The sequence below is a fragment of the Mobula hypostoma genome, chromosome 24, assembly GCF_963921235.1.
Source record: "Mobula hypostoma chromosome 24, sMobHyp1.1, whole genome shotgun sequence".
Taxonomy (NCBI): Eukaryota; Metazoa; Chordata; class Chondrichthyes; order Myliobatiformes; family Myliobatidae; genus Mobula; species Mobula hypostoma.
Genome location: NC_086120.1, coordinates 27,537,924 through 27,552,305, shown reverse-complemented (window position 1 = coordinate 27,552,305; position 14,382 = coordinate 27,537,924). Strand labels below are relative to the sequence as shown.

At 39.0% G+C, this 14,382-nt stretch overlaps 1 protein-coding gene across 7 annotated transcripts in view; it reads left to right on the top strand.

Annotated features, from left to right (window-relative positions):
* The window catches only part of LOC134337302 (CREB-regulated transcription coactivator 1-like), a 60,040-nt gene that overhangs the window by 4,669 nt on the left and 40,989 nt on the right, over nt 1-14,382 (top strand). For all 7 annotated transcript variants that reach the window (XM_063032194.1, XM_063032191.1, XM_063032195.1 and 4 more), the window contains exons 2-4: nt 4,935-5,051; nt 11,468-11,605; nt 13,980-14,041. In XM_063032194.1, the coding sequence (XP_062888264.1) occupies nt 4,935-5,051; nt 11,468-11,605; nt 13,980-14,041 (317 nt within the window). The remainder of the gene's footprint in view (nt 1-4,934; nt 5,052-11,467; nt 11,606-13,979; nt 14,042-14,382) is intronic.

Genomic DNA, 14,382 nt, shown 5'->3' with positions numbered 1-14,382 from the left:
CTTGAACATCTATGAAACAGTGACCATAACAAAATCCAGTTTGATGTACTGTTCAGAAATGAAAAATGCAAAATGGATTCCAGATAAGTTTTAGGTAAGTTTGACTTACAAGCAAAGTGACAAAGACTGTCCATAACAAATTGGGCATATCTGTTAGTGGGTAAAATAACTCTACGGCTTTCAAGAAAGGTTTAATATTATATAGTTGGTAAACCTCTGGACAGAAATAAAATGATATATGTGAATCTAGCACAGAGCTTGGACATTTAGGGAGATACAAAGAATAGCAAAAGATGCTAAACATTTAAGATCCGAATCAAATGTAAGCTGTATCTAAACAAAAAAAATTATGATGTTTATTGAAACATAACATCACAAAAGTAAAGTAAGGTATAGTGACCTTTCTGAATAATTATGTCGCATTAGTGTTACCAGTGGATTAGCCTTGGTGATGATGCACCTGTCAAAGTCATGAATTGTGGAGTGATTTACCAGAATAAACATGAATAAGTTAATAAAAAGGAAGTAAATAAAGGCAGCAGAGAGTGACATATCTCCAGAAAAAGATAATTTCTGTACTCCGATTTTAATGAGTAGATTAAAATATTACAGATGCTCTAACTGTAATCTTCTAAGACACTTTTAATGCACGTATCAGCCATTTCATTATTTGAGAAAGATGCAAATCTTGGGTGGGTGGAATTGATCATAGTCTGGTTATCTTAACATCTCCCACCGGGAAATTAGTAGTATCTAATTAAGGGTGACTGAACACTTAACAGTGTTGAGCTGATCGGAGCAAAGAAACCTGGATTCGCAGAGTTGGTCATGTCTAATGATCCAGATTGATCTTCTGAAGGAGTTGATTAAAATATTGGGCAGATGGAGTCAGATAGGGCAGGCAAGTATGCAAGTGACTATTATGTACACATGGACCTCCCGAGGCATTGGATATTATACCACATTTAAGGTTGAATGTGTTGAATTAATGAAAATTGGGTAAATGAGCAGGGAAGGCAGAAACAATGATTGTACTCAAATTGGCAACATTTCATTGTAAAATTTCAATATGAATTTTCATAGTTTCATAGATCCACAGGATCTCTGTTGATAGTGTAATTGATACCCATATTTACACAAAACTTATATTTTGGGATGGACAACAACATATTCCAAATTTACTGACACTACAAAGATCTGTGATGTTACAGGCAGTATTGATGGAAACAGAAAACAAAGATCGAAAAAATTTATGGAGTTTGGAAAAACGGTCAAATGAATTTCAAAGTAGGAAAGTGTGTAGTTATCTACTTTAGAGTTAGAAAGAACATAATAGAAACTTTCTAAATGGTAACATTTGATGATCTATGAACACAGATCATTAAAGTGCCAGGAGCACGGAGACAGAAATGATCAAAATAAGATAATAGAATATTAGTCTTTGTATAGGAAGGGATATAGCACAGTCAGGTACAGTACTGCAGGCAGTTTAGGAGACCATCCCTAGTGAGAATACATTGGCCTTGGAGGGTGTGCAGTAGGTTTTCCAGAAATATGTCAATTCCAATTGTACTTTTTTTAAATTACACAAATAAGGGTTGCAGTCTGTCGAATTTAGAAAATTAAATAATAACTTGGCTGAAATTTTCAAGATACTAAGGGCAACTGACATTGCAGCTCCTTCCCAGTTTATGAATGCCTGACTTACAGTTGCAAGAAAAAGTTTGTGAACCCTTTGCAATTACCTGTTTTCATTAAATAATCATAAAATGTGGCCTGATCTTTATCTAAGTCACAATAATAGACAAATACAATCTGCCTTAACTAATAACACACAAATAATTGTACTTCTCGTCAATACAAAGTACACCATTTAAGCAATCACTGTCTAGTTTCAAAAAAGTAAGTAAGCCTCTGGGGTAATGCCTTCCACAAAAGCTATTTAGAGTCAGGTGTTCCAATCAATGAGCTGAGATTGGAGGTGTGGGTTTTCGAGGTGCTCTGCTCTATAAAAAAAAGGCACACAAAGTCAGCCTACTCTTCTGAAGAACGATCTCTTTGTGTGCACCAGGCATCAATGAAAACAACTTTCAGAGGACCTTGGGCCTTAGAAGAATTGTAGAGATGCATGAAGCTGGAAAAGGCCGCAAAAGCATTTCTAAAGATCTGAGTGTTCCATCAGTCCACAGTAAGAGAAATTGTCCACAATTGGAGGAAATTCAGTACTATTGTTACTGAAGGAGGTGAAAAAGTACCTAAGGTAACAGCAAAAGACCTGCAGAAATCTCTAGAACATGCTAAAGTCTCTGTTCATGTGTCCACTATAAGAAAAACACCAAACAAGAATGGTGTTCATGGAAGGACACCACAGAGGAAACCACTGCTCTCCAAAAATATATTGTTGCTTATCTCAGGTTTGCAAAGACCACCTGGATGTTCCACAACACTTCGGGGACAATGCTCTGAGGACAGATGAGACACAAGTTGAACTTTTTGGCAGAAATGCACACTGTTTGGTGGAGAAAAGGGCACTGCACGCCAACACCAAAACCTCATCCCAACTGTAAAGAACTAAGGCTTGAGGCTGCTTTGCTGCGTCAGGGCCCTGTACAGCTTGCAATCATTGACGGAACAATGAATTCAAAATTGTATCAAAACATTTTACAGGAAAATGTCAGGGTGGTGGTCTGCCACCTGAAGCTTAATAGAGGTTGGATGATGCAACAAGACAATGAACACAAGGAACACAGGAGTAAATCAAAAACAGTAAATTTGTGTTTCGGATGGCCAAATCAGAGACCCAATTATGATGCTGTGGCATAAGCTGAAAAAGGTTGTTCATGCAGGGTATCCTATAAATATTGATTAACAAACAGTTTTGTATGGAGGAATGGTCTAAAATTCCTCCTCGCTATTGTGCAAGTGTGATCAGCAGCTACAGGAAATGTTTGGTGGAGATTATTGCTGCTAGAGGAGGTTCTACCAGTTATTAAATTAAAAGGTTCACACATACTTTTTCCAGCCTGAACTGCGAATGTATTCAATAAAGACGAAAAGTGCAATTGTTTGTGTGTTATTAGTTTAGGCAGATGATGTTTGTCTATCATTGTGACTTAAATGAAGATCAGACCACATTTTATGAGTAATTAATGCAGAAAACCAGGTAATTACAAAGGGTTCTCAAGCTTTATCTGGCAACTGTACGTACAGCCTATACAAGCATGTTTGTGAGAGACCAGCAGGATGGTTGCTGTGGGGCAGCACGCATTCCTTCGTGTGGGAGCTTGTTTGGTGGCTTCTGGTCTGACACGTGAACTGTTGGGTTTATAAACAGTTTCCAGGAATGTAACCTTGCCATAACCTGAGGAGGACTGGCAAAGAAATTCCATTACCGCTGGAATATTCTATAGTTAAGCTGCATTGTCTGAAGATCAGAGTTTGAATTTCATGAATAAAGTTTATAACTGTCCCTCTGTAAGTTGCAGTTGCGCTGGGTTATTTGTACATTGTAAATCTTTATTAAATTCTTGTTGAAAAATGTATGAAGGGAATTGAAGAAAAATCAGATATACTGAGTTAACACATAAAGTAGGATCATGAATGGTAGAATGGTTTTGTGGGGTCTATTAAAGCCAAGGCATTTGTAATATTCTCCTTGACTTGATTTGTCAGCTTTTTGGTTCCTCAATCACCTTTAAATTTTTACTATTTAATTCATGTTGTTTCTCTTCATTTCACCTTACCAAATACGGGTCCTCGCCAGCTTATAAATACGTGTAAGCGTGCATTTTTAAGACTGGCAGGATGGACAGGAATAGATGTGCAAGCTGCTGTAGGGCAGCAGCCATCTTTTGTTGGGTGGGAATGGGGTATTTCTGTGCACATCATCTCCGCACCGAAACCTCTCCATCACTACTTCGAGCCACAACAATTGGTGGTTGAATTGGGCTGGGAACACTGAGCAGACTCTCTCACACATGCACCGAGTCAATGAAACTGGTGTCTCTCACTCTCCCAGATTTTTTCTGTAAACCTGTCCCACACACACTTTTTTTTGTTCATTTGTGACTTATGGACAGTTCTGATAACAAAGGAACCTTGTCTTAACTCGGGACTGCCAGTATATTACTTAACAATTCTTTGTAATTAATCTACCTTAGATCAGTTGGTTTAGCAGCCTGTGTCTTTTTGATATCTGTTCCTATATTCTCCTTGCTTATAATTTTTTTGCATTTCATGTAATCTGAAAATTCTGAAATTCTATTCCTTAACCTTAAGTATTTCAGAGAATGTAAACGTTGTTTGTGAAATCATTTAATATGCTTTAGTGAATCCGTGATGAGCTGCTTCCACAGACCAATACATACCTTCTTTATCCTTTGAGTATCTTTGATACTTCAGAATCAGACTAACCATGGTTTTGTGCAGCTGTAAACTCACAAATTTAAAAAAAAATTCATTATCCTTTTTGTTAATTTTGTACCTTACCACTACATTTTAGTAATCTACACATGGGCTCCTAGACTTATCTGAAACTTCACGGTCATGGATGTTCATACTTCTACAGATATTTGCTCAAATAATAATGGATGTCCTCACATTTGCATGTGTTGAACTTTGCTTACCAGCGGCTCCTTGTAATTTTATACGTCTTTCTATTTGAATGCTTCCAGTATTCCAGGATTAAAACCCTAGTTTATGCAAACTAATTTTGTAGTTTTAACATCTTTAGCAAGACGTTTTTCTGGGTATTTATTTTGCTGTGCCGCATTCCCTAAGTTTTTTTTTAGCTCAATGGGATCACAAACTGTCTGGTGTCATTGAAATGTGATGTTGATGTATTGTCCCATCTTTCTTGAAAAACCTCTGGAAGATTGGGCAGGCAATGCCTCAGTTGATGTCAGCTTACTTGTAATGGGTCTGTTTATTTTCAGTTACAGTTGCAGAAATCACAGTACCTACAGCTGGGACAGGGTCGGGGTCAGTACTATGGAGGCTCCTTGCCCAATGTCAACCAGATAGGAAGCACCACTCTGGACCTGCCTTTTCAGGTGAGTTTCTCTAAAGGTTTATTATAAAGCAAACAACTCATCCCAGAAATAAAACTGGAAAATTATTTGACATGCATTGCTGCCATTGGAAAGAAAAACTTGCAGAAGATGATGTCCTAATCATTTGTTAATCTGAATTTGTAGAGTACCCCATAGATAATGAGGGAAATAGTTAATTCACTCACTCACTCTGTTAATGTTATAAGCCCTCAAGACCACTATTAAAAATAGACAGCCTCTATGTATCTTTCGCAGATATGTTATACCTCAGCAAAATGAGGGTTGAAGTTTAAGTTCTCATCTTAGTACCTTGGATTACTAGGACTGTCTGAGAACCACTCTGAATGAAAATAGAAAATACTGGAAAAATTATGCACACCAAGCAGCATCTGTGGAAAGAGAAGCAGCCTCCTTTCCAGGTTTGCTGAACCTGAAATGTTATCTTCTGTTTCCAAAGATGCTGCCTGGCCTCCTTGTTTATTTAACGTTTTATGTGTTATTTCCAATTTCCAGCATCTTCATTTTTATTTAATTTTCATTTACCTCTTTGAATCAGTATGTACTGGGCAGTAAAGAATAACAGGAGTTGTCAGTACTGCCATTGCAAGCAATAGGTCATTGAGAATTTCTGATACTTAGGTGTGTAATGTCTGGAGACAGGAGCTTTTAGTCACTTATAAGAGAGGAAGGGAAACAATTTTATTAAGAATCAATAAAACAATTCATAGCATTTAATGGATGAAAAGGACTGAGAAGCTAGTCATTTTTTTAGTCAAAGGATGTAGTTATTTTTATTTTAGAAACAAAATTTCCTCATAATATTTGTGTTCTTTCCCTAAAGCAACAAGACCTTCCCTCTTTATTCCCTTATTGCCTATTCCTCAGGGACATTGCACTAAGGGTGGTGTGAATCTGCTTGCGATTGAATTCAGATCACAGAGTCATGAAGTGATGAAATTTCCGTCCAGTAATGATATTTGCAGCCACCTATAGGTTGAGTCTTCTCTCAGTTCTGCCTAGGATTGTAATGTTCACAGTATTGCTCAGTATATAGTTGTTCATTTCCAATGGCTTTGCAATGATCAGTGAAACTAAGGTCTGTTAAAGTCACTTGATTACCATGTTCAGTTTTCAAACAAAATTTAAGTTCAGAATTATTAGCATTTAATCATATGAATAGTGAAATAACCTGTGAGTGACTGAGTGAATTTTCTTTTGTGTTTGGATGCTACATCAGTTGAACCTTTTCTCCTTTTTGGTTTGTTTTCTGGACTACAGCCAATGAATGAGAATCAGAATGAGAGTCATCACCATTCTCCCATCAAGACAATGCCTAAGAGCTTAGTAGTTCCATTATCTATCATATGACTGAACATAAAGCCTAAACTGTAGATGTAATTGGATTTCTTTAGTCGTACTGTGGGAGATGCATCAACCCAGACTGTGTTTTGGAGGATTAACATTAATCCACCTCCACACATTTGAGATGTTGTGTGGTAAGCAAATTAAACGCCCTTAGCTTGTCTCAAATTTTTGTTTCTGCGTATTGCAGGCCCTGAAAATTTGAAATAAAAATAACATGCTCAAAGTTGTTACAAGTTCGGTCTGCATCTGTGGAGATTCAACATTTCAGGTTAATGACCTTATCTTTAGTTGAATTCTGGATTTACAATGTAGATAGTTTGCCACTCCTTAAAGCTATTTGCAGCCTACAGTTCAGTCTCCTGTTCCAAGGAAGTAGGGGGCCTCAATCCAGTCGGATAGATAAGTAGTTGCCGAAGGATTTGAAAATACCTGGATTTTCATTGAGCATTTGATAAGATTTAGAATAAAGACTCGTGGGATTGGGACTGAATGTGGATTGGTTGCTCGTAATTGTGTAAAATATATAGTTCATATTTAATCAGCATGTTGTTACCAGTGGGACAGAGTCTGATATAGCTAGGTTTGCTAATAACACAAAATTATTTTGGGAAGTATGTTTTGAGGTGGATGCAAGTGATATGCAATGCATCATGGATAGATTAAGTGATAAAAATGTAGTGGATGAAGTGTAATGTCAAAAAATATGAGGGTATTCTTTGTAGCAGAAAAATATAAAAGCAGCCTTTAAATATGTTGGTATGAACATGGATGTATTGGTTCATAAAACAAAGTTACTATGTGGATTTAAAAACAATTAGAAATGTAAGTAAGTTGATAGCCTTTATTTCAAGAGAATTCAAATGAATGTAGGAGTAAGAAACACAAATGCTGGAGGAACTCAGCAAGTCAGGCAGTATCTATGGAAAGGAATAAAGAACCAACATTTCGTGCTGAGACCCTTCGTCTGCGGAATCTCTTGCGTTTTGGAGTAAGAAATTCTTGTTCCACTTGGACAGGCTTTCATGAGTTTTGACCTTAGTATCTGAAGATAGATGTAGTTACCTTGGATGTAGTACAGTTTAAATTACGGGGATAAGGGGGTTGCCCTCTATGGACACATACCCATTGGAGTTCAGGGGAAAGAGGGGCAATATTTTTTGTAAGATTTTGGGAGAATTTGACAGGATTCACATTGAGACATTTTCCTGAGGCTGAGAGTCTAGCGCTGGGCATAATTTAGAATAAAGATAAAAAGAAATGTCTTATATTCGGAGAATAGTAACTAATATTCTTCCTATCTAAGTAAGTAACCTCACATTGTCCCATAGATGATTGTATTTGTGTTCCAGTGCGCATTTTTTGAGTATATGCAAAACTAAGATCCATGTTTCTTTTTGGTGTTCTAATCTTTCTAGTGGATCCATCTAAATGTACACAATATAGGACTTAGCTGTGGCTGAAGGAGAGCTGCTGTGATCTCCAAGGGTTATAGTAAACCACAAGGTTACAACAAACTCATTTGGTGGGATTCCTCATAAAATAAAACTTAACTACCAAGAAACTAGTTCTGGCTGTGTACTTGACATACAAGCTAAACTTTGTTTCCATTAATCCTTCAGATAAAAACACTTGTGAATTCATATTCACTGTGTAATGTCTGAACCTAATATGCACTAGAATGAAGGAATAAAAGTAAATTTGTTGTTAAATAATGTGTATATTACCATAGACTCCATTGTCATTCATTTTCGTGCAGGCATTTATGGGGGGTGGGAGGAAATACAACAGAACTTACAAAAAAAATAGACTGACAATCAATGTGCACAATAAAATAAAAGTTAGACCATGAGTTGTAAAAGGTCATTTAAAGTGAGTCTGTAAGTTATGAATCAGATCAGAGTAATGGTGATTGAAATTATCCATGTTGGTTTATGAGCCTGATGGTTGTAAGGTAATAACTGTTCCTGATCTTGCTATTGTGGGACCGGGTTCAGGAAATGCTGAAGACACTGGACCTGTAGCATCAATGCCAAGAGAAAGAGATAACTTTTCAATTTACTGACCTTTCAGCTTAATATTGGAAAAGTTAAGATTTGAAAAACTCTTAAGATGTAAGGTCAATTGGAAAAGGAAGAAAGAACAAAGGGCAAGGCCAGTGTTAGGTATCTGTCAGGAATAATTAGTTCAGAACAAATAATGTAGCGATGGTACAATAAAAAAGATGGTTCCAGCTGTAAATGGTAACACTAATCATTTGAAATTATTGTGCTCTATATTGAATACTGAGGACTGTTGATATGTCTAGGTAAAAGATGAGTTGCTGTTCCTCAGGCTTGCATTGAACTTCATCGGAACATAAGATGCTGTGTGCAGAGAGGTAATTATGGGAGTGGGGGAGAGAATCAGTGAGGCTGAAACTAAAATTATGATGCGATTGCGCAGAGCTGCCTGAAAGATTGGTGCTCCAGTAACACCCGTAAAGTTAATAAAACAAAAGCAGCCCTCCCACCATTTGAACCTCACCTTGCCTATCACTAACATTCATTCTTCCCACTATCAGTGCATCTTGACTGCAATGGATACCATCTCCAAAGAGCACTGCAGTAACTCAAGATTTCTCTCACAGCCATCTATAAAAGTAAAGGTGGGCAGAAATATCACTTGTAGATCAACTTCTTCTCCCACCATGCTCATCATTTCTTGGGAGTATTTTGCAAATCCATTATTGCCAGGTCTAAATCCTAGAATCATTCATGCTCACATTATAGATTGCAGCTGATCACCTCCCATAGCCCAAGGGTGATTGGTTAAGGGCAAGAAATATTGATCTGGTCACATCCAATAAAATTAAATTTTAAAGTGTTCAGCAATGTGAATCCTGACCTACATCTGTAGATTGTTTAGAGGAGCTCACATTGTAAGTATGGTCTATTGAATTAAAAATAAAAGGTAGAAAGTGTTTGGAGACCTTGACGTGAGGGGAAAATTTAAAAGGGCAGGAGTTACTTTATTGGGAAGGTTCATTGCAAAAAGGAAGAGTGGTGGTGATGGTTGAGGAATGAACCAAGGTAACGTGGTAAAAATTATCTCTTCAGAATAGGAGAATGGAAGAGGGAGTTTAATAGTTCTGTGATAGAAGTGAAGATGAATGAAGTTGAAGAGGTAAAGGTGGAACCAGGGGTACCCAGTTATGGTTGTCTGAGGGAGGGAAAAACTGTGCGAGCCAGAGTATCGGATTGGAAATCACATAGTCAAAGATCCTGTCAACCATGAGAACATAAGACATGGGAATATGTATAAAGTCCATGGAGCCTGCTCTATCATTAATCTTGGCCTCAACATAAATCACGACCTGACCCCTTTATAGTCCAAAAACCTGTTTATCGCAGCTTTGAATATGCTGTATGACACAACACAGCACAACATATTTTCTGGCACCCCTATTTTAAACTTCTACAGCCTGAAAATAACCAATGTTGCCTGATTCTTTCAGTTGGATAGCCAGTGATTAGTCCATTCTAATAAATCACCCAATGACATAAGTTCTTGTGCATAGTTTGTGTGGTTGAAAGCATTTGCTGAGTTTGTTTGATGGTCTATGAGTTTGGAGACTGAAGAGGGAAGACCTCCAGAACAGATTAATATTCAAGCAACACACACAAAATGCTGGAGGAACTCAGCAGGCCAGGCGGCATCTATGGAAAAAAGTACAGTTGATGTTTCGGGCTGAGACCCTTCGGTAGGACTGGAGAAAAAAAGCTGAGGAGTAGATTTAAAGGGTGGAGGGAGGGGAGAGAGAGAAACACAAGGTGATAGGTGAGACCTGAAGCGGGAGGGATGAAGTAAAGATCTGGGAAGTTGATTGGTGAAGGAGATACAGGGTGGGAGCAGGGGGAGTCTGATAAAAGAAGACAGAAGGCCATGGAAGTAAGAAAAGAGTCTGCTCCCACCCCATCTTCCCACCACCCTACCAGGGATAGGTTTCCTCTTGTCCTCACCTACCACCCCACCAGCCTCTGCGCCCACCACATAATTCTCCGCAACTTCTGCCATCTCCAACAGGATCCCACCACCAAACACATCTTTCTCCTTCAGCTCCGCCACCCCCCCCCCATTTTCTGCTTTCCGCAGGGATTGCTCCCTACACGTCCCACTTATCCATTCGTCCCTCCCCACTGAGCTCCTTCCTGACATTTATCCTTGCAAGCGGGACAAGTGCTACACGTGCTCCTCCACTTCCTCCTTCACTACCATTCGGGGCCCGAAACGGTCCTTCCAGGTGAGGCGACACTTCACCTGTGAGTCTGTTGGGGTCATATACTGTGTCCGGTGCTCCCGGTGTGGCCTCCTATGTATTGGTGAGACCGTAGATTGAGAGACCATTTTGCCGAGCACCTACTCTCTGTCCGCCAGAAAAAGAGGGATCTCCCAGTGGCCACCCATTTTAATTCCATTTCCCATTCCCATTCCGATACGTCTATCCATGGCCTTCTCCGCTGTTGTGATGAGGCCATACTTAGGTTGGAAGAATAACACCTTGTATTTCGTATGGATAGCCTCCAACCTGATGGCATGAACATCGATTTCTTGAACTTCTGGTAATGCCCACCTCCCCCGTCCTTCACCATTCCCCATCCCCTTTTCCCTCTCTCACCTTAACTCCCTGCCCACTCATTGCCTCCCTCTGGTGCTCCTCCCCTTCTCTTTCTTCCATGGCCTTCTGTCCTTTTCTATCACTTCCGCTTCTCCAGCCCTGTATCACTTTCAGCAATCAACTTCCCAGCTCTTTACTTCATCCCTCCCGCTTCAGGTTTCACCTATCACCCTGTGTTTCTCTCTCCCCTCCCCCACCTTTTAAGTCTACTCCTCAGCTTTTTTTCTCCAGTCCTGCCGAAGGGTCTCAGCCCAAAACGTCAACTGTACTCTTTTCCATCGATGCTGCCTGGCCTGCTCAGTTCCTCCAGTATTTTGTGTGTGTTGCTTGGATTTCCAGCGTCTGCAGATTTTCTCTTGCTTGTGACAGGTTATGATTCTCCTTGTTTATGTTACAGACACCGTTCCAGTCGTCTGCTTTGGACACGAGTAGAACGACCAGGCACCATGGCTTGGTTGATCGGGTCTACAGGGACAAAAATCGGCTGGGATCACCACACCGCCGTGCCATTCCTGTTGACAAACATGGGCGTCAGATATCCTTCCTCTGTCAGGGCGGTATGGATGCTGAGATCTGGTCCAGAGCAAGAAACACTGAAGAAAAATAACCAGTGGTGAGAGTGTGTCTCCTATATTGCCAGGTAAAGTCTCACAAAGCAGTGGGAGCAGTCACGTAACTAAATGCATTAGTCTTTATTCCTGAAATCTTTAATAACTTCCTGTGAAAATTATTAGTCATCCAATTAGGAAAGAGCTCTTGTGTCTGACACTGCTTTCAAAAGAAATGTTGAGTAGTGCAGTGCTGAGCTGTCACCACTTTCATGGTTTTCTTGGATGAAGCATTTTGAGGTCCAGTGTACAATTTTGAGGATTATTGGTACTTTCTGCAATATTCAGCTATATTGGCATGTACACAAATAAATCACCTTGTTACTGATATCTTAAAATATAAGTTTTAATGATTGCTCTGACAACAGCAACTTGCATTCATATTGTGCTTTAAGTAGTAAAGCTTCTCAAGATGCTTCAGAGCAGATTAACTAAATAAAATTTAGTAGAAAACCATTCTAGAATAGTAGGATAGGCAACCGTAGTGAATTTTTATTTAAAGAACATCTTAATAAAGTTCAGTACTTTAGCAGTTATGTTATTGGCCTAGTAATTCAGCTGTGGAAAATGATTTGAGGACACAAGTTCAAATTCATAAACAATCCTGAACAAAACAGAAGGATGTTAGTAAAAGAATAAAAGTATTGGATTAGTAAGAAGATCCATCTGGTTCACTAATGTCCTTTTAGTCATAGAGTTGAATAGTATAGGGTAAAGTGGTAGCGTAGTGGTTAGCACAACCCTACAGCACCAGCAATTCAGGGTCAATTTCTACCAATATCTGTAAGGAGCTTGTACGTTCTCCCTGTGACCTCATGGGTTTCCCCAAAGATCTTAGTTTCCTCCCTCATTTCAAAGATATACAGATTAGGGTTAGTAAGTTGTGGAAATGTTAGGTTAGTGCTGGAAGCATGGCGGTACTTGTGGACTGTACCCAGCACACCTTCAGACTGTTTGTTGTTGACAAAAACAACACATTTTCCCATTTAAATATACATGTGACAAATAATGCCAATCTTTATAAGCAGAATCTTCAGCTAACAAAGTCCACTTGCCTAGCTTTATTTGGCCTATAGGAAAAAACTGCCCTTCGTATAACCATATAACAATTACAGCACGGAAACAGGCCATCTCGGCCCTTCTAGTCCGTGCTTCTTATTCTGGTGTATATCTGATCCCAGACTCCCAGGAGTGTAAATTAATCTCAATGCCCCTCTGAAGTGGCCTAGTAACCATTCATTTCAAAATTGATTAGCATGGGTAATAATTCCAGAATGTAACTAACCTAGGAAGTTGTAAAGCTGGGGACAGTCAGTGATAAGAGCAGTGAGTTAGGAATCAGATTTGAAAGCACAAATGACAATTTTGAAATTGATATTCAGATTTTCAATAATAATATAGTCACCAAAAAAATGGAGTGAAGGGCACTTGATGCAAGTTGGTGTGCAGATAACAAAGTGTGCAGTAATATCAAGCTTACAAAGAAATCAAGGTGGGAAGCCTGTCAGAGAATTTTTAGAATTGTCTTCTCGTCTTGACAAGAGTTGGATAGAACATTACATAAAGGACCCAAAACTGAGAGGTGTGAATAATTTTGTATTGAAGATAGTTTACAGAATTCCAGGGGGTTCAGTACCAAAGCCATTGCTGCCTTTGGTAGAGATTACTGTGAACCTTGGGGTGATCCCAGATCTTAAAAATTAAGATTCAAAATGTACAAGTACAGTAAACAAAGAGATACTAATAGACCTCAAGAAGAGATTGGTAGGTGAAATGGGTGGACATGTAGCAGAATGAGTTTAATACAGAAATCTTTGATGAAAAGCAGTTAAAAGCGAAGAAGGGGTTTTATGTGATTTGTGTTTAGATTTGAAATGAATTGCTTGATTCAGTAGTAACTTTCAAAAAGGAGGGTGAATAACATTGAAGTAAGTACAGAGTAACGGGATAAATAGAATGATGTCCGAAGGAGCGATCATTTAATGGATCAAATGCCTTCCTTTTCTTACAGATTATTTTATAATACTAGATGTAACAAATAGATGGTGAAACTTTCAGCTGTGAAAGTGCTGTAATTTGGCCAATATTATGCAGTGGTAGCTGATCTTGGTGTTGGAGAGTGTTTGATGTAAGTGGTTTCAGAGAGTCAAGTAAGATATCGAGGGCTTATGTGAATATTGTTTCTATAGGTATTGCTCCACCGGACAGTAGCTTTGTGTATAATATTTAATTTTTTGCACAGTTTAACAGTTTGTTACAGAATATATTCTGTTCTCTGAAGTTTCCTTGACTCTGCAGCACGCAGACAGCTGTCCATATAGTTCGATCTATCTGTCGCCCCCACCTGATACCAGCTGGAGAAGGTGAGAGACGCTTTATTCAAAAATAAAAGCTCTTTTAGAGTAGGCACATAGATATGGTAAAAACTTCTGGAGATTTCACTTAAATCCTATTGCTAGGGGCTCTCTCCTTGGGGAACTGCAAACGACTGTACTCGGGGGAGTGGGGTGGTGAGGGGGCAGTTCCAACTGTGGGGTAAGAAAACAAGGAAGATATGCATTCCTCTGCTCTATAAGAGGATGCTTAACAGAGAATGCATCTGCTTCTAAGCAGGGAAGAATAGTTTTGTTCAGGGAAGGGCTTAGTGAGGGAATACATCCTTAATTGAGGAGGAATTAATGGGGGAGGGTTGTAGAATTGAGTG